Below are 22,978 nucleotides of genomic sequence, written 5' to 3'. Positions count from 1 at the left end.
TGTAGAAATTGTGTCTTGAATCACACCAACAAACCAAAGAATAGAGTCATGGTTAAAGAAAACAACAGATGGTGGCTTTGAGATCTTCAGTCCACTTGTTTGTGGTGGATGCATTGTGAAAAGTCGTGCTGCTGTAAGAGCTTCATGATTGGTGATTTTATTTATTAGAAGAGTTGATATTATTCATTAGATAGACAAAAAGCAGAGTTACATGAGAGACTCTCTTGAAAGTCGGTCTCAGGACATCTCCTGTGAGCAGCACCCTACAGAAGAAAAATGAGAAGTCTCTCCTTTCTTCAGAGATGAAGGATTAGCTGTTTACAAAGGAGGACCCAAACATAAAGAAACCACGTTAATTTTGTCTTTGGCTTAGGTGTGTGACTAAATAATGCTGCATTATAGACTTCTGAGAATTTAAACACCATTTTGCTGAGTTTGAAAGAACTGTTTTCCTATATTTGATTGTCATGGTGTACACCGTTCATTCCTACAGGTTTTGGTTCTCTTAGATGTCACCCCTGACCAGTCAATGGTGGATGAAGGAGTGGCTCGGGAAGTTATCAATCGTATCCAGAAACTTCGAAAAAAGGTCAGCTTGTCAGATTAAGAACAAGCTACTGTTCTGGAGTTTTGTTTTGGTTTTTTTGTTTGGTATTTGTTTTGGTTTTGGGGGAGGAGAGGAGAGGCAAGTAATATAAACCATAGTAATTCATTAATGATGATTAGTCACTGATCTGTGATCCATTCAGATTGTACTGTTAGGAGAGGTACGCCACTTCCTTTCTCTCCTGTTCACTCCCAAGCTGGATGTGGCTCTTTTGTTTCTCTGATCAGAAGCTTTCGGCTAACATGTGCTCCTTGTCCTTCTTTTTCAGTTCTTTACGGCTTCCACAAAACCATCTTCTGGATAGATAGTCCTCCTGACTGGCACATAAGATTGTCAGAGCTGACAGCAAATGTCTCTGAGGAAGAGCAGAGATGCAGTCAGTGTGGAAGGACTCCTAGCTCAGGGAGAGATTGTTGGATCTGGACAGAGTGAGGTGGTTCTTCCTCATTCAGAAGTTGGGAGCCAGGACAGGTGCACAGAACATTTGCCTGCCCCTACTGGGTGAGAGAGCCAGGGAGCTTCTGTCCCAAGGAGGGCTCCCAGAAGTCCTCCTCCTTTGGCCAGGTTTCTGAGACCTGTAGTTCAGGGTCTGAGGTGGCCACTCCAGCAGATAATGGGATACTTGTAACCTCTGTCTCAGTTCAGAGCTTTATGAGTTGTTACTTGATCACTCCTTTTTTCAGAGAATTGGTCAGGATACTGTACCCTTCCATAATGATTCAGTGTGGGATCATCAGCCCTGTTTAACAGCGCCTTACATTTTAATTGACAAATGTGCTTCCCTTTTAAATTTTCTCTATGTGCTTTCAGTGCAATCTCGTTCCAACTGATGAAATAACAGTTTATTATAAAGCAAAATCTGAAGGAAAGTATCTGAATAATGTTATCAAAAGCCACACAGAGTTCATATTTGCCACCATAAAGTCTCCTTTAAAACCATATCCAGTTCCTACATCAGATGAAATCCTTATTCAAGAAAAAATGCAGGTGAGTTCTGAGTTCTGTTGAACATTAAGAGATTTAGGATTAGATTTTATGTTAAGTTTATGTAGTTATATCTCGATGTTCTGTCCCCTGGTGGCAATTAGTATAGTACTCAGTCCTGAAGTATTGCTCTGGAGAACAGTGAGTAGAGTCCAGAAGAGAAAAAAGGGAAATTAGAGCTGTTCTTTTTGGGAAGGTAACTAGGATATACATAAGAATTGCCAGGTTAGATGACTGTATGGTGCTGTTTTATCTAAAACTATAAAAGTCAGTATTGTGGATTCTGGTGCTTACTGTTAAACGTAAAGAGCAATTGACTTGAAAAGCAGTTTACTTTTATGGTAGTAGGTTATACATAAAAATATAATTTCATTTCCTGTTCATACATTTTAGATGTAACTGAAAATCTGACCAAGACGTGAAAGGTATTGGTCAATAATTCAGAAGTATGTCTGATAAAAATTCTTTTCTATATCAGTTAGTCATTTATTCAGTCATATGTCCTTGTCTTTTTCTACTTTGTATGGGACAAATGGAATAGAAAAGCAGGACCTGAATGTGACTGTCTTTTCAGTGGCACAAGTTACAAGATGGTTTCATTTTCTATTTTGCATGTTTTCTAAGGAACAAGGAAAAAAGAGAGGAAAAATTTTAGCTCTTCACTGTTTTAGTGTTGAGATTGAATATGCTCTCAGAATTGTATAGAGCTCTTATTCGACGCTGTGGTCAGATGCTACAGGTAGCCGCTCACATATTCTCATGTGCTTAGTTAAAAGGGTCAGACCTGGAAATTACACTCACCAGAGGATCTTCCATGCCTGGCCCTGCTTGTGCATATGTCAATCTTAACATTTGTACAGATGGCAGTGAGCAAGGTAAGAGTGACCTCCATTGTTTGTATTTTATTTTTTAATTAAGCCTATGAATGTTTTTAAGGCTATTACAAGAGAATTGGTAAAATTGGATAACTTTTTCTTTCTAATTGTCATCAAAATGAATCCACAAAAGTAAGTGATTGAACTAGCACTTCTAGAAAGATGGAGTAGACATACTTTTCCCTATTCCTCCCACAAAGTACAGCTAAACACCCCAGACATGATATATAAAAACAAGCATAAGAAGACTCTTAATGGTAGAGGGAAGAAGGCAGACCAACTAGGGATCTTGGGAACAAGTAAGAAAACAGTGGAGAGTTCCCTCGTTTTTCTTTCTGCTTCATGTATCCCAGGCTTGGAGCTGAAGAAGCTGGCAATCTGGAAATGCCAATGGGCATGGACGTAAATACCCCAACAAAATCCTGCTCTCTGCAGGTGGGACCAGGAGAGTGGCAACCAAGCAAGACAAAAAAACTTCCAGACAGTAACTGCTCTACTCCACCCAAATAAGACAGAGGAAACTAGGCTCTACTACCATTCACACCAGCAAGAGCCAAGTGGGGAGCCTAGACCTTTCCCAGGCCAAGCACCCTCAAGCCCTCACTGCCATGGTGGTATCAGAGAAGACCAAGCAGTGAGCTGGGACTTTCATCCTACCTGGGTGATAACGAGCTCTTTTGCCCAGTAGTGTCATTGTAGACCACATGGAGAGTCTAAACTTCTATCCCCATCAGGCAATAACAAGGCATCCCTTCCCCTTACCACTGCCCAGCATTAGTGAGGCCACATATCCCACCACCCTGTCAAGATGTCAGTGAAGGCCACATGGCGAGCAGTAAGGAGGCATTCCTACTCTTTTTGGCCAGGGGAGGTATTAGTGGAGGTCTAGAGGAGAACAGGAACTCCTTTCTTGCATCACCTTACCCCTCACCACCACCCCACCACCCCACCACCCCCACCCCAGAAGTAACAAGGAGTCCTGACCTCAGTGTCAATGCAAGCTAAATAGGGAACCCGGACTTCTCTCACTAATCAGTGATGAAGCAGTATTCCCTTTCCCTCGCCAGTGTAATGTCAAACAAAGTCAACTAAAATAGAGGATGTAAATAAGAACCAGAGTCTCATAATGCCTAACATGTCCAGGTTTTAATTGAAAATTACTCATTATACCAAGAACTGGGAGATCTTAAACTGAATGAAAAAAGTCCGTCAGTACATAGGAATACCAAGATGACAGAAACATTGACATTATCTGACAGAATGTAAAGCAGCCTTAACAAAAATGCTTCACAGAGCAATTACAAACACAATAGAAACAAGTGAAAAATAGCCTCAGTAAACAAGTAAAAGATATAAAGAATAGAATTAAAATATTAGAACTGGTAAATACAATAATTAAAATACAGAAACTCAGTGGATGGGCTCAACAACAGAATAGAAGAGATAGGAAAGAATCCATAAACAGGAAGAAATAACAATAGAAATTACCCATTCTGAATAACAGAGTTAAAAACAAAAAAGCTGAACAGAGCCTGAAGGATCTGTGGGATAATAACAAAAGTTTAATATTCTTGTCACTGCATTCTGGAAGGAAGAGAAGATAGGACAGGACTGAAAAAGTGTTCAAAGAAATAATGTCTGAAAACTTCCTAAATTTGGCAAAACACATAAACCTACAGATTCAAGAAGCTAAGAAAACACCATACAGGATAAATCCAAAAGAATTCACATCAGACATAACATAGTAAAACTTCTGAAAACTTAAGGCCAAGAAAACATCTTGAAAGCAGTGACAGAGATGTTGCAATACCTAACTTCTAGGGGAAAAACAATTTGAATCATACTGGATTTCTCATCAGAAATCAGTAGAGGTCAGAAGATGAAAGGACAACATTTCTCAAATGCTAAAAGATGAGTATTGTCAACCCACAATTTTGTTATCAAGCAAAAATATCTTTCAAGGTAAAGAGATAATCAAGACATTCTCAAATGAAGGAAAACTAAAAGAATTTGTTACTAGCAAGACTTACTCTAAAAGAATAGCTAGAGGAAATTCTTAAAACAGAAAATGATAAAAGAGGAAATCTAGGGACATCAGAACAGAGGGGGAAAAAATTGAAAGAGTCAAAATATAGATAAATTCAACAGACTTTTCTTCTTGAATTTTTAAAATTTATGTTTGATGGTTGCAGCAAAAACTAAAACCTCTAAATGCATATGCAAGGAATATTCAAGATAGTTATAAATAGGGAAGAGCAAAGGGATGTAAAGGGAGTTAAGATTTCTACACTTATCTCAGACTGGTAAAATGTCAACACCAGTGGTTATGTATATATAGTGTACCACCTAATGCAACCACTATAAAAGCCTACACTAAAAGATACATACAAAAACACTAAACAAATAAAAATGGAATTCCAGAATATGTTCAAGTATCCTACAGGAAGCATGGAAAAAGAAAGTAGAACAAATATAAAGCAGAAAATAAAATGGAAGGCTTAAACTTAACATCAGTAATTACGCTAAATGTAAATGGTGTAAATACATCAATTAATAGAGATTGGCGGAGTGATAAAAACACATTATCCAGCCTTTTGCTGTGTACAAGAAAGTCCTTAAATATAACAAAATAGGTAGGTTGAGAGTAAAAGGCTAAAATAGGATATACCATGCAAGCATTATTGAAAGAGAGCAGGATGTCTATGTTCATTTCAGTGAGTACACTTTATAGCAAAGAAAATTACCAATGATACTAAATAATGATACAATGTCAACCCAAAGGAAAATATAATGATCCTAAATGTATATGTACCTAACAACAGAGCTGCTTAAATACATAAAACAAAAACTGTAAGACCTTGAACGAGAACAAAAAAATCCGTAATTATAGTTTGAGAGAACAGTTAGACAGAAAATCAGAATCTAATCAGTATTTACGGAACACGCCACCTAACAGCAGCAGACTACACATACTATTCAAGTTCCCATTTACCAAGGTATATTATAGCCTAGGCCATAAAATAAACCTCATCACATTAAAGAGTTGAAATCATATAGAGTATGTTCTCTGACCACAATGGAATCAAACTATAAATCAATAACAGAAAGGTAAAAGCAAAATCTCAGCACATTTGAAAGCTAAAAAACGTACTTCTAAATAATCCATGATCAGGGAAAAAGTGTTAAGGAAAAACAAATGCGTAAAACTCAATGAAAAGGAAAATACAGTATCAAAATATGTGGATTACAGCTAATTTGTACCTCTGAAGACTAACATTAGAAAAGAAGAATGTTTCAATCAGTAATCTAAGTTCCAACTTCAAGAATCTAAAAAAGAAAGTAAGCAGAAAGAAGGAAAATAACAGAAATCAAAGCAATTGAAAATAGGAGAACAATAAAAAATGTGGTTCTTTGAAAAAAATTAATAAAATCAATAAACCTCTAGTGAGACTGACATAGAACCAAAGAAAACACTAATTACCAATATCAAGAATAAAATAGTAAAAGTTTACTGTACATCAAAAAAAAGAAAAATGAATAATATAGGACATGAATACAGACTGCAGAAATCAAAAAGATAAGTAAATACTGTGAATAACTCTCTACACATAAATTTGACAACTTGGATGAAATGAACCAGTTTCTCAAAAAGCACAAACTGCCTCAACTCACTCATATGAAACAGATAATTTCAGTAGCCCTATAGCTATTAAGGAGATTGAACTCATAATTTAAAAACTCCCTAGAAACTTTGATTGTAAATTTGATTTTCTAGTTGAGTTTAATGCCATCATTGATGGTGTTGCACAATACAGATGTCCATCAAAAAGGGACATAGACATATTCGTAATGTCGGTTCCTCATACCAGTTAAAAGTAATGAAATGTATCTCTATGTATAAATTTTTCTATATTTAGAAAACATTTTCAATGAAAAAAGCAAGTTTCACAGTTAAATATACAATAGCGAGCATTCATGTAAATTTTAAAAATACATCATCACACATTGTTTATGAACATATAGAATTACGAAATACGAGAACATGGACTTGAAAAACAAAGCTCATAATAAGTCTTGGGAAAGGGAGGAAGGGAAACTGAGGAAAAAAGTAAAAGAGATGGCAATTTTAAAAAAGTAATGAAACTCTCAAGAAATCTCCAGATCCAAATGGTTTTGCTAGAGAATTCAACCAGACTTTAAAAGAATAAACACCAGTTCTACACAGCTCTTCCAGAAAATAGAAAAGGAAGGAACACTCCCTAACTCACTTTATTCCATAATAGAGTATTGACACCAAAACCAGATACAAACAATACCAAAAAAAGAAAACCACAAATATCTCTCATGCATATAAATGTACAATTCTTAACAAAAAATCATGAAATTGAATATAGCAGTATATACAAAGAATTATGTATCATGACAGGTGAGGTTTATTCCAAGGTTACAAGGCTGGTTCAGTATTCAAAAACCAATCAGTATAATCTACCATATTAACAGATTAAAAGCTTATAAGACTATAACAGTTAGAAAAAGCATTTGACAAAATTCAGTGTTCATTCATGATAAAAAAAAACTGTCAGAAAAATAGGGAGAGGAACTTCATCAACTTGATAATGAGCATCTGTAAAAAACCTATAGTTAACATTATACTTAATTGGAAGAGATTGAATGTCTTCTGTGTAAGATCAGAACCAAGGCAAGGATACCTGTTCTCATTACTCTTATTCAGCATTGCATTAGAAGTTCTTGCCAGTAGAATGAGGCAAGAAAAGAAAAGGCATGCAGATCAGAAGGAAAGCAATAAAACTGTTTCTATTTGAAGGTGACATGATTGTCTACATAGAAAATTGCAAGGAATCTACAGACTGAGATGTATACTGGGACCCCTCCGTTGCTTTGCCCACCAGCACTGTTACCAGCTGTTCCCAGGATGTTTGTGTATCCATTTGGACCTGTGATGATACCTCGGGCAATACGTGGTCCTCTACACTGCTGCACAAGTTCAGTGATGTGTGGCATATGAGCTGGTCCATCACTGCCAACGTTCTGCCTGTCTTAGGTGGAGACAGGTGATCCTGTGGAAGGAATTAGTCGCAGGAGCAGAGGATGTGCATAAGAAATGTCAACAGGGCCAGCGGTTTTTGTCAGCTTTAGTCACAGAAGGTCAGCAGAATGAGCAGTGACAAAACAGATGGGGCCTAGCTCCCCCATCTGCTGACTTCAATACTGCTTCTTTCTGGACCAACTGACGAAACAACTAGGAAGAGCTCACAACTCCAACAAGATTATTTTCCCAGGATTGATTTCAAATGCAACCACAATTTGTCATCTGCATCAACATGATGTGATATGGTTTATAATTTACTGTCTGACTGAAAGCATTCATGTTATGAGGAAAAAACTACAGATGATCTTTATATTATTTTAAAGTATTTTGGCTAGTTTTATATAAAATTTGGGTTTAAGCTTTAATTGGGAGGGTTTGTTTCCAAAGTAATTGAATAGAATCTATTACTTTTTAAAAAATCATATTGCTTATAAAAAGGTTTTCATCAAATTCACAGGATATAAGATAAACATACAAAAATTAATTTTTATATTCTAGCAATGAACACATGGAGAATGAAATTTAAAATGTAATACCATTTACAGTTGCTCAAAAGAGAGAAACTTCGGTATAAATCTAATAAAACAGGTACAGGACTTTTATGTCAAAAACTACAAAATAACGATGAAAAAATCAAAGATCAAAATAAATGGAGAGAGACTTCCCTGGTGGCGCAGTGGTTAAGAATCTGCCTGCCAATGCAGGGGACACAGGCTCGAGCCCTGGTCTGGGAAGATCCCACATGCCAAGGAGCAGCTAAACCCACGCGCCACAACTACTGAGCCTGCGCTCTAGAGCCCATGAGCCACAACTACTGAGCCCACCTGCCACAACTACTGAAGCCCACGTGCCTAGAGCCCGTGCTCCGCAACAAGAGAAGCCACCACAATGAGAAGCCCACGCGCTGCAACGAAGAGTAGCGCCCGCTCGCCACAACTAGAGAAAGCCTGTGTGAAGCAACAAGGACCCAACGTGGCCATAAATAAATAAATAAGTTTAAATAAGTAAATAAATGGAGAGACGTGCCATAATCATGGGTTGGAAAATTCAATATAATAAACGTGTCAGTTCTCCCCCAGTTAATATATAAGTTTAACTCAGTCCTGTCAAATCTCAGCAATATTTTGTTGTAGATATAGCCAAATTTTCTTGAAAGAGAAGAAAAATAAAATAGTTAAAACACTTTTGAAAAATAAGAATATAGTGGGAGAAATCACCCTGCCCAACTTCAAGACTTATCTGAAGACTTGTGTGGCATGAGCATTGAATAGACACAAAAATCATTGTCACAGATACAGAATACAGAAGTAGACTCACAGTAGATCACAAAATGGGGCCAGATGATTTTTGAGAAAGGAGCAAAAGCAACTTAATTGAGTAGTCTTCATTATATGGTACTAGGCAGTTAGATATCCACATGCAAAAAAATGTCCTAGACCTAAGTCTTACACCTTATACAAAAATTAACTTAAAATTGATCACAGACTTGCTTCCCTGGTGGCTCAGTGGTTAAGAATCTGCCTGCTAATGCAGGGGACATGGGTTCGAGCCCCGGTCCGGGAAGATCCCACATGCCGCAGAGCAGCCAAGCCCGTGCACCACAACTACTGAAGCCCTCGCGCCTAGAGCCTGTGCTCTGCAACAAGAGAAGCCACCTCAATGAGAAGCCTGCATACCTCAACGAAGAGTAGCCCCCATTCCCACAACTAGAGAAAGCCCGTGCACAGCAACGAAGACCCAACACAGTCAGAAATAAATAAATAAAATAAATAAATTTATTTTTAAAAAAAACATAAAACATTTAGGAAAAAACCAAAATTTTTAGAATTCAGGATTAGGCAGAGTTTTTAAGACTTTATACCAGAAGTCCAGTCCATAAAAAGAAAAACTGATAAATTGAACTTCTTCAAAATTTTAAATTCTTTGTGAAAGATCCTGTGAAAAGGATGAAAAAACAAGCTACAGACTAGGAGAAGATCTTTGCAAACTTCATATCCAGCAAAGGATGTATCTAGAATATATGAAGAAGTCTCAAAACTCAACAGTTTCTTTTAGATCTAATTAGAAAATGGGAAAAGACGTGAATAGACATTTACCAAAGAAAATATACAAATGATGTGTTCCCCTTGACTTTTTATTCAAATTTAACTTTTTTTTTCTTCAGTTTCACTTATATTTTTGGCTTTTTAGGTGGAGTACTACTTCTGGAAAATCCAAAAGGAGATAATAGGCTGGACCTTCTAAAGCTGAAGAGTGTTGTTACTAGCGTTTTTGGTGTAAAAAATAGAGAGCTGGCTGTCTTCCATGGTGAAACAGGTGTGTAGAAAGTCAAAAGATATTCATCTATGTCCTTTGACACGAGATTGATCATTAAGGATCTTAATTTGGTAACATAACCTTTGCCTTTTTCCTGACTCTGAGTCAGGGCCAGCCTCTACAGTAGTGCCTGCCTGCAAGTGTCTCTTTATGCTTTCTTTGTGTGATATGGCTGAAAGAACACTGGACTTACTAGGAGATGAAGGTTCTAATCCTACCCTTTACTGTTAGCCATGTGATGCATTCTAGGCTTCAGAGACTTCCCTGTTGTGTTTTAACTTTATTAAACATAGTGTCTGCGTCTTGCTAAATCCAGCGTCTTGCTAAATCCAGATTCTCAATGAGACAAGCCTAAATAAAATTTTAAAGAATTATAAGTACATTTCCTCCTACTGTCATGGGTTGAATTGTGACATCACCACCGAATCCCCCACCTCTACCCCAAGATGGGTTGAAGTCCTTATGTTTACCCCCAGTACCATCTAATGTGACCTTCTTTGGAAATAGGTTCATTGCAGATATAATTAGTTAAGGTAATACTGGAGTAGGGTGGGCACTACTCCAGTATGACTGGTGTCCTTATAAGAAGAGGGCCATGTGAAGACATAAACAGGGAGAAGGCTATGTGGTGACAAAGGCAGAAATTGGAATTAGGCAAACCTGCAAGCCAAGAAACACCAAAGATTGTTGGGAACCTCCAGAAGCTAGGAAGAGGAAAAGAAGGATTCCCTTACAGGCTTCAGAGGGAGCATGGCCCTACTGACCCCTTGATTTTGGACTTCTCACCTGCAGAGACTGTGAGACAATAAATTTCTGTTGTTTTAAGCCATCCCACCCACCCCACCCCACCTCCCTCCCCAGTTTGTGATTCTTACAGCAGACAAAGGAAACTAATACACTCACTTAACAAACCTGAATGTTCATTTTCAGAAACTTTTAAATATCAGTAGCTTAAAAGAAGAAATATAAATGGCCAATAAATAAAGGGAAAACTGCTGAACCTCAATAGGAAAAACCACAATGAGGTACTATCACATGTAACCGAATTGGCAAAAGCTAGAAGAATTTCACAATATCAGATGTCAGGGATATTATGTTATAGGATTTGTTGGATTGTAAATTGATAGAAGCACTGTGGACAGCCATTTGCTAAGGCTGGATAAGGGAAGCAAACATGATGTGGGGAAACTGAGGAAGTTAAGGTCTGGAAGACAGATGGTTCACTGGGGGCTCTGAGGAAAATCTCTCACCAGGATCCACCAAGGGGAGCTGGTAAGTCAGTCAGTGGACAACTTGGATCTCTATCTCAAGTCACTGTAGAATAAGAAGCAAGGACATACTGGAACTCACATCTGTCTAGCTCACTGTCCCCTCTGATCCAGCAGGCGGCAGCCTGTGAAAGCTGAGTAATGCCTGAGCCCCACCTTGACCTTTAGTGGCATAGTGGCTGTAACCAATCTTATACCCTAAGCAATGTTTAATTGTATATAAATGAAATTACACTATGTGTGTTCTGTGTGTCTTGCTCTTTTCCACATATATTCATTAGTCAGCTTATCTTCTGATCATAATTATCTTTTTTTAATATAAGCCGCCTTTTCATGGTAAAGTTTAGGATTCTGATATAAGAGGAAATTTTAAGAGGAGCTATAATATGGAGGAAAAATACTAAAAGGGGAAAAAACAATTTGCCTTATAAGTTATGAATATTATGCTATTTTGCAACATTAAGATTTCCTACTATTTGCATGTCATTAAAGCCTGATTTTATAGAAAAGACAGTATCCTTTGATAAATAAAATAAAGTGGAAAGCATCACTGTAAAGATACATGATAGTTTAATAATTAAATAGGAAAAAGTGAATGACTTCAGCTCTGAACTTTCCCCCTGAAAGAATGATTTATTTTTTGTTATTTTTAGAAATAAAAAAGCAAACCAACTTACTGAGTCTTAGTGGAAAAACACTTTGTGTGGCTGCAGGATCAACTCCCTCTGTGGTCAACAGTCCTAGTACTCTTCTCTGTCAGTATATCAACCTACAGCTCTTGAATGCAGACCCACAAGGTGCGTGCCTCCCCCAGCTGTGAACACCCTCAGCAGGCAGGTTATGGTGTGCTAGATGTTAAGATTTCCTTTAATGTTCAGTCTCTGATTTATATGGATTTTTTAAGTCAGCTTCAACTTGGTAATTTAAAATGTAGACTCCAACACTTCTTTGGGGAATACTCACGGCTTGTTTCTTTTGGTGTATTTATGTAGAAACACCCCTCCATCTGATATGGTCAGGAAATGAGGTAAATTGGTTAGGTAAAAATAACAGCTAAACGAAGCTGAACTGTTTAAATGTCAGAACATTGTAGTCTTAAATTTTGCCTTCTTTTTTTCTTGGAAAATGTTCTGAGAACTGTTGTACATATCCATGCCTTAATCAACAGACTAGATCGATACTTACTTTTCCTTGATATTTTGGGGTCCTCATTGTGCACATTTATTACTGTCTTCAGGCTCTTCATTTGACTGTTTACTGAATATCTCTTCCCTAAACTACTGGGCTTTTATACTAGTTGTTTTTTCTTCTTCCCTTTCTCCTTTCCCCCTGTGAAATATTTAAGACTGTTTCTGCAGACTGTACAATTAATCCCACTCTTGCTCTTGTACTCACTGCTGGCTTTCAAAGCCAGCACCACTGTCTACTCACTACCTCCATTAGGGATCCACTAGCTAGAGGGTGAACTCTCAGAATTTAATCCATTTTGGGGTTTTTTTTTTTCTGTAGAGTGTTTAATGGGAACAGTAGGCACTCTCTTGCTTGAAAATCCACTTGGGCAGAATGGGCTGACCCACCAAGGTCTTCTGTATGAAACAGCCAAGGTGTTTGGCCTTCGGAGCAGGAAGCTAAAACTGTTTTTGAATGAGGCTCAAACAGAAGGTGAGGAGATTATAGAACGTGCTAATTGTTTTTCATTTTTGTTTTTATTTTATTGAAAATAGATTGTGATGCCATTAATTATATGTGTAAGAGATAGTACTGTTGTTATACTTTTTTTCTTTTTTTTTTGCTCTTCAGAAATTTGCCATACTATAAATGTTAAAATAATAATTAAAAGGATGATATGTATAAAATAGATAATAAGGAAAAAAATAATTAAAAGGATGATTACTTTTTGCTTTGGAAATAATCTAAAAATGATATTGGTATATTAAAATACATGCTTCTAGGTAAATTAGCTTATTTGCTGATCCTAAAATTGTCCTCTTCCCCGAGAATCAAAATGTTCACTGTATTTTAAAATAACAGCTTGAAGGAAACATAACTGACATTGTACTTCCTCCTTAACAACTTAAAAAGCATACCTTTTCTCAGTGAGCTGCATAAAAATGTGAAGAGCTAGGTCATTAGTTGACATATTCTCCATTCCATAATTCAGAAAACAGAGTCAGGATAGAGTCAGGATAAGGCACAGGCTAGTGTCTTCGAGGATATGTTTTCTCTTTCTCCCACTTATATCATCCACTTCTGTGATTTCACCTTCTGTGGCTGTTCTGACAACTTCTCTAGTGACATTTTAGCCCTCACCCAAGTTCTGTTCTATATTCGATTCCCTGTTACACATGGGTGTTCATTTTAGTGCTGCTGCCACTGGAATCATTTCCTCAAACAGCTTCTGCTGATGGGATCTGGGTTTTTCTGTTTATAGCCATCCTTCTTGTCATCCCAACTCAAAACCTTTTACCATTTCATCCTTTTATTTATTCAGCCATACAGCCTGGGATTTATTGGACTTTCTGAGTCAAGATTTGTGTCTCCTAGCACTGGTGGAAAGTTGCTAGGCATTATCTTTTCCAAAGATAGTCTTTTGATTTTCTGCAGTTTGAATATGCTGTGCCTGGGTATAACTTTTTTGGTATAATGCATTATTCATTTCTGTTAGAGAGTTTTGATTTCTAGCATTTCCTTTTAATTCTTAGAATTTCCATCTTTCTGCTTACATTACCCATCTGTTCTTGCATATTGTCCACCCTTTCTATTAGTGTCCTTAACATTAATCCCAGTTATTTTCAATTCCCAATCTGATAATTTCGAAATCTCTGCCATATCTGAGTCTGGTTGTGTTGCTTGCTTCGTCTCTTCCTATTGTGTTTTTTCTTTTTTAGAATGCTTTGTAGTATTTGGTCGATAGCAGTACATGATGTACTGGGGAAAAGGAACTGAGGTAAATAGGCCTTTATTGTAAGGTTTTATGTTTATCTGGCTAGGAGTTAGGCTGTGTTTATTGTTTACTGTTGCTATAGGTTCCAGAGGCTCAAATTTCCTTCTTCTGTCTTATGGTTTCCCTAGAGATTCCTTTTTAAATATGGTCAGAGCTTTGCCCATTCTTTCAGCTGTAATGCCCTATTGTCATACAGGAGCCCATATGATGTTGTAGTAAAGTGTGGGGGAAGGAGAAGTGGGGGAAGTGTTCTATAATTTTATGATTAGTTCTCAGTCTTTAGTAAGCCTGTGCCTCTGGGCTGTGACCCTCACAGGTGTTACTCAGCTTTAAAATTTTTCCTCTTTAGGTAAGAAAGGAAGGTAAAGGGGGCTAGAGGTGGGTATTTCCCTTTCCCCGGGTCAGTTAGGCTTTGGTTAAAAAGAAAAAAAATAGTTACTCATAAGGAAGAACTTCTGCCATTTTACTGGGAATTTTTTTCTAGAAGCCTTGTACCTTTTTTGTCCTCATTTCCTCCATTACTGCCACCTTTTGTGTTCAGTTCATTTTTTGCAGTTTACTGTTTTCTTTTTTTACTTCCTCTTGTGTGTGTGTGTGTTTTAAGATATTAGTGTTTACCATGGGGATTACAATTAACATCCTAAATTTATAACAATTTAACTTGAATTGATACCAGTTTGACTTTAATAACATACAAAAACTCTGCTTCTATACAGCTCTGCCCCCATTTATATTCTTGTCAGAAATATCTTCATAATTATGTTCCCCAAAACATAAGTTCCTAACTGTGTTTTATGTATTTACTTTTAAATCATGTAGAAAACAAAAAGTGGAGTTAAAAATAAAAAATGCAACAACAATATGGCTTTGACTTACTGTCTAGCATCCTTTCATTTCAACCTGAAGGATCCCTTTAGCATTTCTTGGAGGGCAGTTCTAGCAGTAATGAACTCCCTCAACTTTCTGTTTATTTTGGAATGTCTTAATTGCTCCTTAATGTGTGAAGAAAAATTAAGAAGAAAAAAATCTGTTTTGCAAAATGGAGAATTCTTTGTTGATAGTTTTTTCTTTCAGCACTTCAAATATGTTGTCCCACTGCCTTCTGGCTCTCATGGTTTCTGATTAGAAATTAATCTTTTAATCTTATTGAGTATCCTGGTATTTTGCTTCTCTCTTGCTACATTCAAGATTTGGTCATTATTTCTTCAAATATTCTTTATATTCTTTTCTTCCTGAAATTCCCATAGTGTGTATGTTGGTCCACTTGGTCTGTGTCTCAGACGCCCCTTAGGCTCTGTCCACTTTTCTTCATTCTCTTTTCTTTCTTCTCCTTCAGACTGGATGATTTCAAATGTCCTATCTTCGAGTTCACTGTTTGTTCTGTATGCTAAATTATGCTGTTAAGCTTCTCTAGTGACTTCTTAATTTCAGTTATTGTACTTCAGCTCCAGAATTTCTGTTTAGTTCCTTTTATAATTTCTCTGTTGATATTCTCATTTTGTTGATACATTGTTTTCTTGGCTTGTTCTTTGTATGTGGTTTCCATTGACCTTTCCATTAGTCAGTTATTTTCCATTTAAGACAGTTGATTTAGAGTCTGTCTAATAAGTCCAAGTATCTGCGCTTCCTCAGGGACAGATTGTGTTAATTATTTTTTCCTGTGAATGGGCCGTACTTTCCTATATCTTTGTATGCCCTGTAATTTTTTTTTCTCTTTGAAAACTGGATATTTGAATTTGGTGACTCTGGAAATCAGGTTCTCTTCCCCAGGGTTTGCCGTGTTTGATGGTTGAAGGCTACAGTCGTCTGTTTGTTTATGACTTTTCCAAACTATTTTTACAAAGACTATTCCTGGTTGTATGTAGTCCCTGAAGTCTCTGTTCCTTTAGCTTATGTTCAGCTATTATTTTGACAGAGATTTCCTTGACCTCCAGGAACTAAAAATTTAAAAACAAAATACCTACCTCTCCCAGTCTTTAAAGATTGACTCTGTTCTGGTCCACTCCTTCAGCTCCACCAGGCTGTTTACAGTTCTGCCTCAGGCTTCTCTTCCTGTTTTCACTGAGCCCTGAAGATCAGCCACATTTGGCCAAAAAAGCTTTTTACCTTTATCAGAATCAAATGCTTAGGGTCTTCTCAGATCCTTCTGTATATGCATACTGCCCTGGGCATGAATGTGGCTCTCTAAATTATTCAGCATACAGAGGCACTTTTTAATGCCCTAATTGCCCAAACTTTTCCTCCCAGGCCTTAAGCAATCCATTGCCTGTCTCATCCATAATCTTTTGCCTCAGGCAGCCGTGGGTTTTTTGTTTGCCTTTGGTTTTCATGCAGTGCCCACCACTTTTCCACCCTGAGTGAGTTCCAAGTAGGCAAAACAGAGACAAGCACCTTATGTAAGCCCTTCAAGTAGCTCCCAGACAGGTTAGAACAAACGCAGTACTTTTGCTCCATTCCTCCTGGAACTAGGAACCAGGGTCCCACACTGGAAACAGGGGCTACTGTCTTCAAGCCCACCACCAAGCTAGGAAGGAGCTGGTAAAGCACAAGTAAAAACACAGATCTTTCCTGCCATTTTCAAGTTGCCTTTTCTCTGATTCAACATTCACTTGGTTGCTGTAAACGTTTGATTGCTTTCTAGAGTTCTGACGAAGTTGATTCTGGCTGGCTGTTTTGTAATGTTTCAGTTGATGTCCACTTTAAGGGAACATTTCTTTAATTCTTTGGGGGCACTGTCTACCCTGGCCCACTTTAAACTCAATTATTTTGGGCCACAGAGAGTGTTTAGAAAGTTTTGGCCCCAGTCATGCAAGGGGCCAGAATTCTCATGGGGACATGTTCTGTCTATCTCCCCAAACCAAGGCTAAGTGGGGCAAGTCTCTATATTGGTTTACTGTGACTGGTGCAATAAATTACCAAAACCTGGGTGGCCTGAGACAACAGAAATGTATTCTGTCACGGATCTGGAGGCCAGAAGTCTGAAATTGGTGTCAGCAGGACTGTATTCTCTAGGGGAGAATTTGTTCTTTGCCTCTTCCAGCTACTGGTGGTTCCAGGCATCCTTGTGGCTACATCACTTTGATCTCTGCCTCATTGCCACCTCTTACGTCTGTTTCTCCTTTTTCCAAAAAAGGTCACAGTCACAGTTTCCAGGAATTAAAGCATGGTCATATCTTTTGGAAGGCCATTATTAAACCCATAATGTTCTCTTAACTGTTTTTCTCTGTGGTGAAGGATCTTTTTGAAATTTACCCTTTTTCCATGGGCTCCTTATTTGAGGTCTCAGTTTTTTTGTTTTTTAATTTTTATTTATTTATTTATTTTTTTATTGGAGTATAATTGCTTTACAATGGTGTGTTAGTTTCTGCTTCACAACAAAATGAATCAGTTATATATATACATATGTTCCCATATCTCTTCCCACTTGCGTGTCCCTCCCTCCCACCCTCCCTATCCCACCCCTCCAGGCGGTCACAAAGCACCAAGCTGATCTCCCTGTGCTATGCGGCTGCTTCCCACTAGCTATCTACCTTACGTTTGGTAGTGTATATATGTCCATGCCTCTCTCTTGCTTTGTCACAGCTTACCCTTCCCCCTCCCCATATCCTCAAGTCCATTCTCTAGTAAGTCTGTGTCTTTATTCCTGTTTTACCCCTAGGTTCTTCATGACATTTTTTTTTTCTTAAATTCCATATATATGTGTTAGCATACAGTATTTGTCTCTCTCTTTCTGACTTACTTCACTCTGTATGACAGACTCTGAGGTCTCAGTTTTTTGAGGGGGGTTTCATTGGACTCCCCAGTTTGTGTAGACCCTAGGATTTTTCTTCTCTCACTTTCATAGCCTATTAGTGCCAAATCTTTAAGCTTCCAGGCCCACCAGAAAATCTTAATGTTCAGCTACCTCTTGGGATTCATGATATTTTGGGCTCTGTGGATTTCTCTCATTTTCTTCCCTTGCTCAGCTATTTTTTTTTAATTAAAAAAAATTTTTTTAATTAATGTTTTATATTATACTTTGACATTTTCTGCTACATTATTAAAAGTGAAAGCCTTCTTTTCCACTTGCATTTCTCTCTTCAATGAAGCACAATTATTTTGCTTGAGATTTATTTTCAATAACCCTCCTTTGTCTCTTTACCCCTCCCTAGTTTTAGGGCCTCATCATCTAATGAGACAGCCTGTCTGCAGGCTGTATTCTTCCACCAAGATTGTCTTCATGCACATTCCTCCCTTGATGATGTTCCCCTGCTCGGATCCCCCAAGGCTCACTATTATCTAATGCTTCAGAATCTTTAGCTTGACACATAAAATCCTTCCTGTTCTGGTCCTTATCTGTCTTTCCAGTTATGTCCATGAAGCTTTCATTCTATCAGAAGGCTTTTTTCACTCTCCTTCCAACACACTTGGCTCTTTCATGATGGTTTGGTAGTCAGCATCAACAAGTAGGTGTAGCTTCCTGTTTTGATAACCTTGTGTGAAACTTCAAAGACATTCTTAACTTATTTTTCTCAGCCCTCAAATCCATTGGTCACCAAGAGCAGTTGAGCAGTGAAAATGAAGAATTGTCATCATTTTTACTTGTTGTATGCAAGTGTAGGTACCTGGTTGAAACTGATCAAGGATAGAATCACATCCATGTGAATTAGGTATTAGTACTACTACCTATGATTCACAAACCAGATCTTAACTATAATGTCTTATTACCTTCTTTTTGCTCTTTAAGGTTGACTGGGCAAGTTTAGTAGGTAAAAGCTTGAAAGTTAACTTATTCACCCAAGATTATCAAGAAACCTGGTATTCTTTCCAATCCAGTATCTTTTCCCAATCTAATATCTCTTGCCTCATTTTCATTGTAGTCTTCCTCTCAAGATTATCTTTCATAAAATATTAATAATTTGGTAAATTAGAAGGATCTCATAAGGCTTACAGTTTTAGAAACTCACTGATGCCTTCTTGCTTGTTCCACTAGACTCTAAATATCTTCTCCAGCTCCTGTAGTTCTCTATTAAGGAGGCAGCTTTTTAGAACATTTTCTTATCCAGGGTTCCTGTTAGGACAGGAGCCATTTTTAGAGAAAGTTGGTCCTTCCCTTTGAATTCAGATCTGGCTAGACGCAAAATGCCCCACAGTAGGCATAGAACTTTAAAAAATTTTCTCCTTCCTTCCATCCTTCCTCCCTCTTTCTTTCCTTTCTCTTTCCTTCCTCCCTTCCTTCCTTCCTTTCCCTTCTTCTTCTCCCTCCACTGCCCCACTCTTTTTCTGAGCTTTAATATATTCAGTGTGTTTTGATCTATAGTATTTGTGTTATGCTTTTGGATGCTCAGTTTTTTCTTTTATCTTTAGCTGTATTGGCTCCTGTATTTTTTGACCTGAGTCTTTAGGCTTTGATAAATTCTTGCTTTCTGACATTGCAAGCTGTCCTAGGTTTATCATGTATACCCTTTCTTCCCCAAACATGGAAATGACTTGCTGTTTTTCCTGTTATAGGGTGTTAATATTTAGGAACCACAAATCTGAGCTGCTTGCTTAGCATTGCTTCTAGGCCTTTTCTGAAGACATAGGAAATATTGTTCATGTGGGATTGTGGGGACATCTTGGGCAGTATTCAGAGTTAGTTAGGTTAAGGGCACAGTCCTCCAGAAGTCTGCCCAAAACTTCTAACCCCAAGTATAAGGAGTTAGGCTCCAACTACAAGCTCAGACAAAAGAGTTCACACAAGACCGTTGTCACTTCTGGCACCAACTGCAAGTTCAGAGGGTTTCCAAAAATCACCCTCAGGTCTGATAATTTGCTAGCAGGATTCACAGAACTTGTGGAAGCTATTGTATTCATGACTACATTTATTATAGGGAAAGGATAAAAACTAGAACCAGGCAAAGAGAAGAGATGCACAGGGCCAAATCTGGGAGGGGGTCCAAATATGTAACTTCAGATTATCTCTCTGCAAGGAGGCATGGACAGTGTTGCCTCCTAGCCTGAGTACATGACAGTAGTACGTACAGTGTATTACCAACCAGGGAAGCTCACCTGAGCCGTGGTGTCTAGAGTTTGTATTGAGGCTTCATTACATACGTATGATTGCTCGTATGGTTGGTCTTTCTGGTGTAGCCAGCTCCACCCTGAGTTATCTCATTAGCATAAACCATCAGGTGTGTTCAGGGGCCTACAATAAATAACAAAAGATGCTCCTATCACTCAGGAAATCCCAGGGTTTCAGAACTACCCCCAGTAGCTGGGACAAAGTTTAGGTTTCTCTTAAGGTGAGGCCGAATTTCTTACTACCCAGGCAGTTAACATTTTTTTAATATTCATCCAGGATAAGTAGAAAAATGATTTCTTTAAAACTTCTTCTTTCCATTCTAGAAATTACAGAAGAAATCCCCATGAAGACTTTGAACACGAAGACTGTGTATGTTTCTGTATTACCGACTACAGCAGACTTCTAACATTCAGTTATCTGTGTGGTTCAGTCAACCTTTCCCTGGCATATACCTCTTCTCCCCTCCCCCCAACCCCGGACACACACACGGACACAGACATGTTGATATTTCCTTCAGGTGCATGTATAATATACTGCTTTTGGTCTAAAATTGAAATGGAATTGATCAAGTGACTTGAGGCTTCACAGTAATAGTCACACTTAACCGTAAACACCTATGTAGTCATGTTGAGGAAAAGTTACAGTGTTACCTCAGCACTACAGAGTATATTTCTATACTTGAATTTTTAAGTATAGAACATAGTTGTTTAAATGGTATTGTGTGTGTGTGTGTGTGCACACATGTATATATATATCTCTGTTATCTGTCTATATATATATATCATTCTGTGGCCTTTTAAAACTTATTTGAAATCTATTGAAGGAATGGACAGTGTTATATATTTTTGCTACCTGGATTTTCCTGGGTAATTGATGGAATATTTTAAGTTTTAGTAAATCGGAACAATAAACTTTCTCACAGATAATAAACATGTTAGTAGTAATTCATTCTCCCATAGTTCAGTGAAACTTGGAATTTGCAATCTTTAAAGAACAAAAAAACTTAATAGTGACTTCCATATTAAGACACTAGACTAAATATCTAATTTCACTTCTTCCCAAAATCCTGTGTCAAAGAAGCATATGCCAAGACAAAATTAGATGTGCAAGAATTTATTGGGGGAAGCATACATGAAAGGTAAAGGAGAGAGAGTAAAGACAAAGGTAGAGAGAGCCTTCAGGCAGAAATGACCTGACTTTGGACCCATGCCTTGCTCAGTCAGTGGCTGGGAGCAGCTGAGGGGGTCCATGGCCTCAGCACAGATGGATCCACTGATCTGAAAATGTAGTAGCTGGAAGCTGTCAACCAACTATACTCCCTACATCAGATTCTCCTGAAAGGAGCTCTGAATGGTGCGTCTTTAGCTGCTAGAATAAATGCATTCAAATCCATACCCACAAAGTTGGAGGAAACCACACAAGATAACAAGTGTTGGCAAGGATCAGCGAAACTGGAACCCTTGTGCACTGTTGGTGGGAATGTAAGATGTTGCAGTCACTATGGGAAACAGTATAGAGGTTCCTCAAAAATTAGAAGTAGAACTACCATATGATCCAACAGTCAACTTCTGTTTACATATCCAAAAGAATTGAAAGCAGGGCCTTGAAAAGATATTTGCACACCCAGGTTCATTGCAGCATTATTCACAACAGCCAAGAGATAGGGCAACCCAGATGTCCACTGAGGGATAAATGGATAAAGAAAATGTAATCTGTACATACAATTGAATATTATTCAGTCTTAAGAAAGAAGGATGAACCTTGAGGACATTAAGCAAAGTGAAATAAGCCAGTCACAAAAAGACAAATACTGTGTGATTCCACTTGTATGAGGTACCTAAAGCAGTCAAATTCATTGAAACAAAATGCAATGGTGGTTGCCAGGTGTTGCAGGGAAGGAGAAATGGTGAGCTGTTCAATGGGAATAGTTTTAGTTTTGCAAGTTTTGAAGAGTTCTAGAGGTCTTCTGCACAAAAATGTGAACATAGTTAACATACTTTGATCCTTAAAAATAGCTAAGTTGGTACATTTTATGTATCTTTTACCACAATTTTAAAAAAATCTTTGAATGTCAGAGGGACAGAAGCCAACCTGAAAGAGCTCCCAGTGGCCAAAGCTGGAACAATTTGAACAAACATATAATGTAATATTGAATTAAAATCCAAAATATAAAATAAATATCAATGAGTACATGCTGATATAAATGATTGAATAAATAAATGAGAGAGGTGAGGCAAATCTATATAAAATTCCAAATAATGTATATACATACTCTTTCACAAGGTGGTGTACCTTAACTCCCCACACCTTGAGAGAGGGCTGTACTTTGTGACTTCAAAAGAGTATGTGAAGGGGGCAGAAAGTAACTTCACAGTTTAGAAAACTGACAAACACTACCTCGGACAGGTTAACATCATCAGGCATGATAGCATATACTCTTTTTTTTTTTTAATTTTTTTATTGATGTGTAGTTGATTTACAATGTTTTGTTAGTTTCTGCTGTACAGCAAAGAGATTCAGTTATATATACATATATTATTTTTCGTATTCTTTTCCATTATGGTTTGTCACAGGATATTGAATATAGTTCCCTATGCCCTGACCATTTTTTTAAGTAACATCTTTAATGGAGTATAATTGCTTTACAGTGTTGTGTTAGTTTCTGCTATATAACAAAGTGAATCAGCTATGTGGATACATATATCCCCATATCCCTTCTCTTTTGCACCTCCTTCCCACCCTCCCTATCCCACCCATCTAGGTGGTCACAAAGTACCGAGCTGCTCTCCCTGTGCTATGCAGCTGCTTACCACTAGTTATCCATTTTACAT

The 22,978-nt window shown here is 37.7% G+C and overlaps 1 protein-coding gene across 12 annotated transcripts in view; it reads left to right on the top strand.

Annotated features, from left to right (window-relative positions):
• Positions 1–21,077, top strand: part of IARS1 (isoleucyl-tRNA synthetase 1) — a 74,694-nt gene extending 53,617 nt beyond the window's left edge. For 3 of the 12 annotated variants that reach the window (XM_065879106.1, XM_065879102.1, XM_065879095.1), the window contains exons 27-33: positions 494–589; positions 1,418–1,594; positions 2,361–2,466; positions 9,767–9,892; positions 11,814–11,957; positions 12,670–12,822; positions 20,471–21,077. In XM_065879106.1, the coding sequence (XP_065735178.1) occupies positions 494–589; positions 1,418–1,594; positions 2,361–2,466; positions 9,767–9,892; positions 11,814–11,957; positions 12,670–12,822; positions 20,471–20,553 (885 nt within the window). In that variant the 3' untranslated portion in view covers positions 20,554–21,077. Of the gene's footprint in view, positions 1–493; positions 590–1,417; positions 1,595–2,360; positions 2,467–9,766; positions 9,897–11,787; positions 11,958–12,669; positions 12,823–20,470 lie in introns of all 12 variants that reach the window. The other 9 variants (XM_065879099.1, XM_065879100.1, XM_065879097.1 and 6 more) reach the window with 6 other exon arrangements.
• Positions 21,078–22,978: the final 1,901 nt, after the last annotated feature.

Source organism: Phocoena phocoena, chromosome 6, assembly GCF_963924675.1.
Source record: "Phocoena phocoena chromosome 6, mPhoPho1.1, whole genome shotgun sequence".
NCBI classification, from domain to species: domain Eukaryota; kingdom Metazoa; phylum Chordata; class Mammalia; order Artiodactyla; family Phocoenidae; genus Phocoena; species Phocoena phocoena.
The sequence above is the reverse complement of the archived record's forward strand: the minus strand, read 5'-3'. Positions and strand labels throughout refer to the sequence as shown.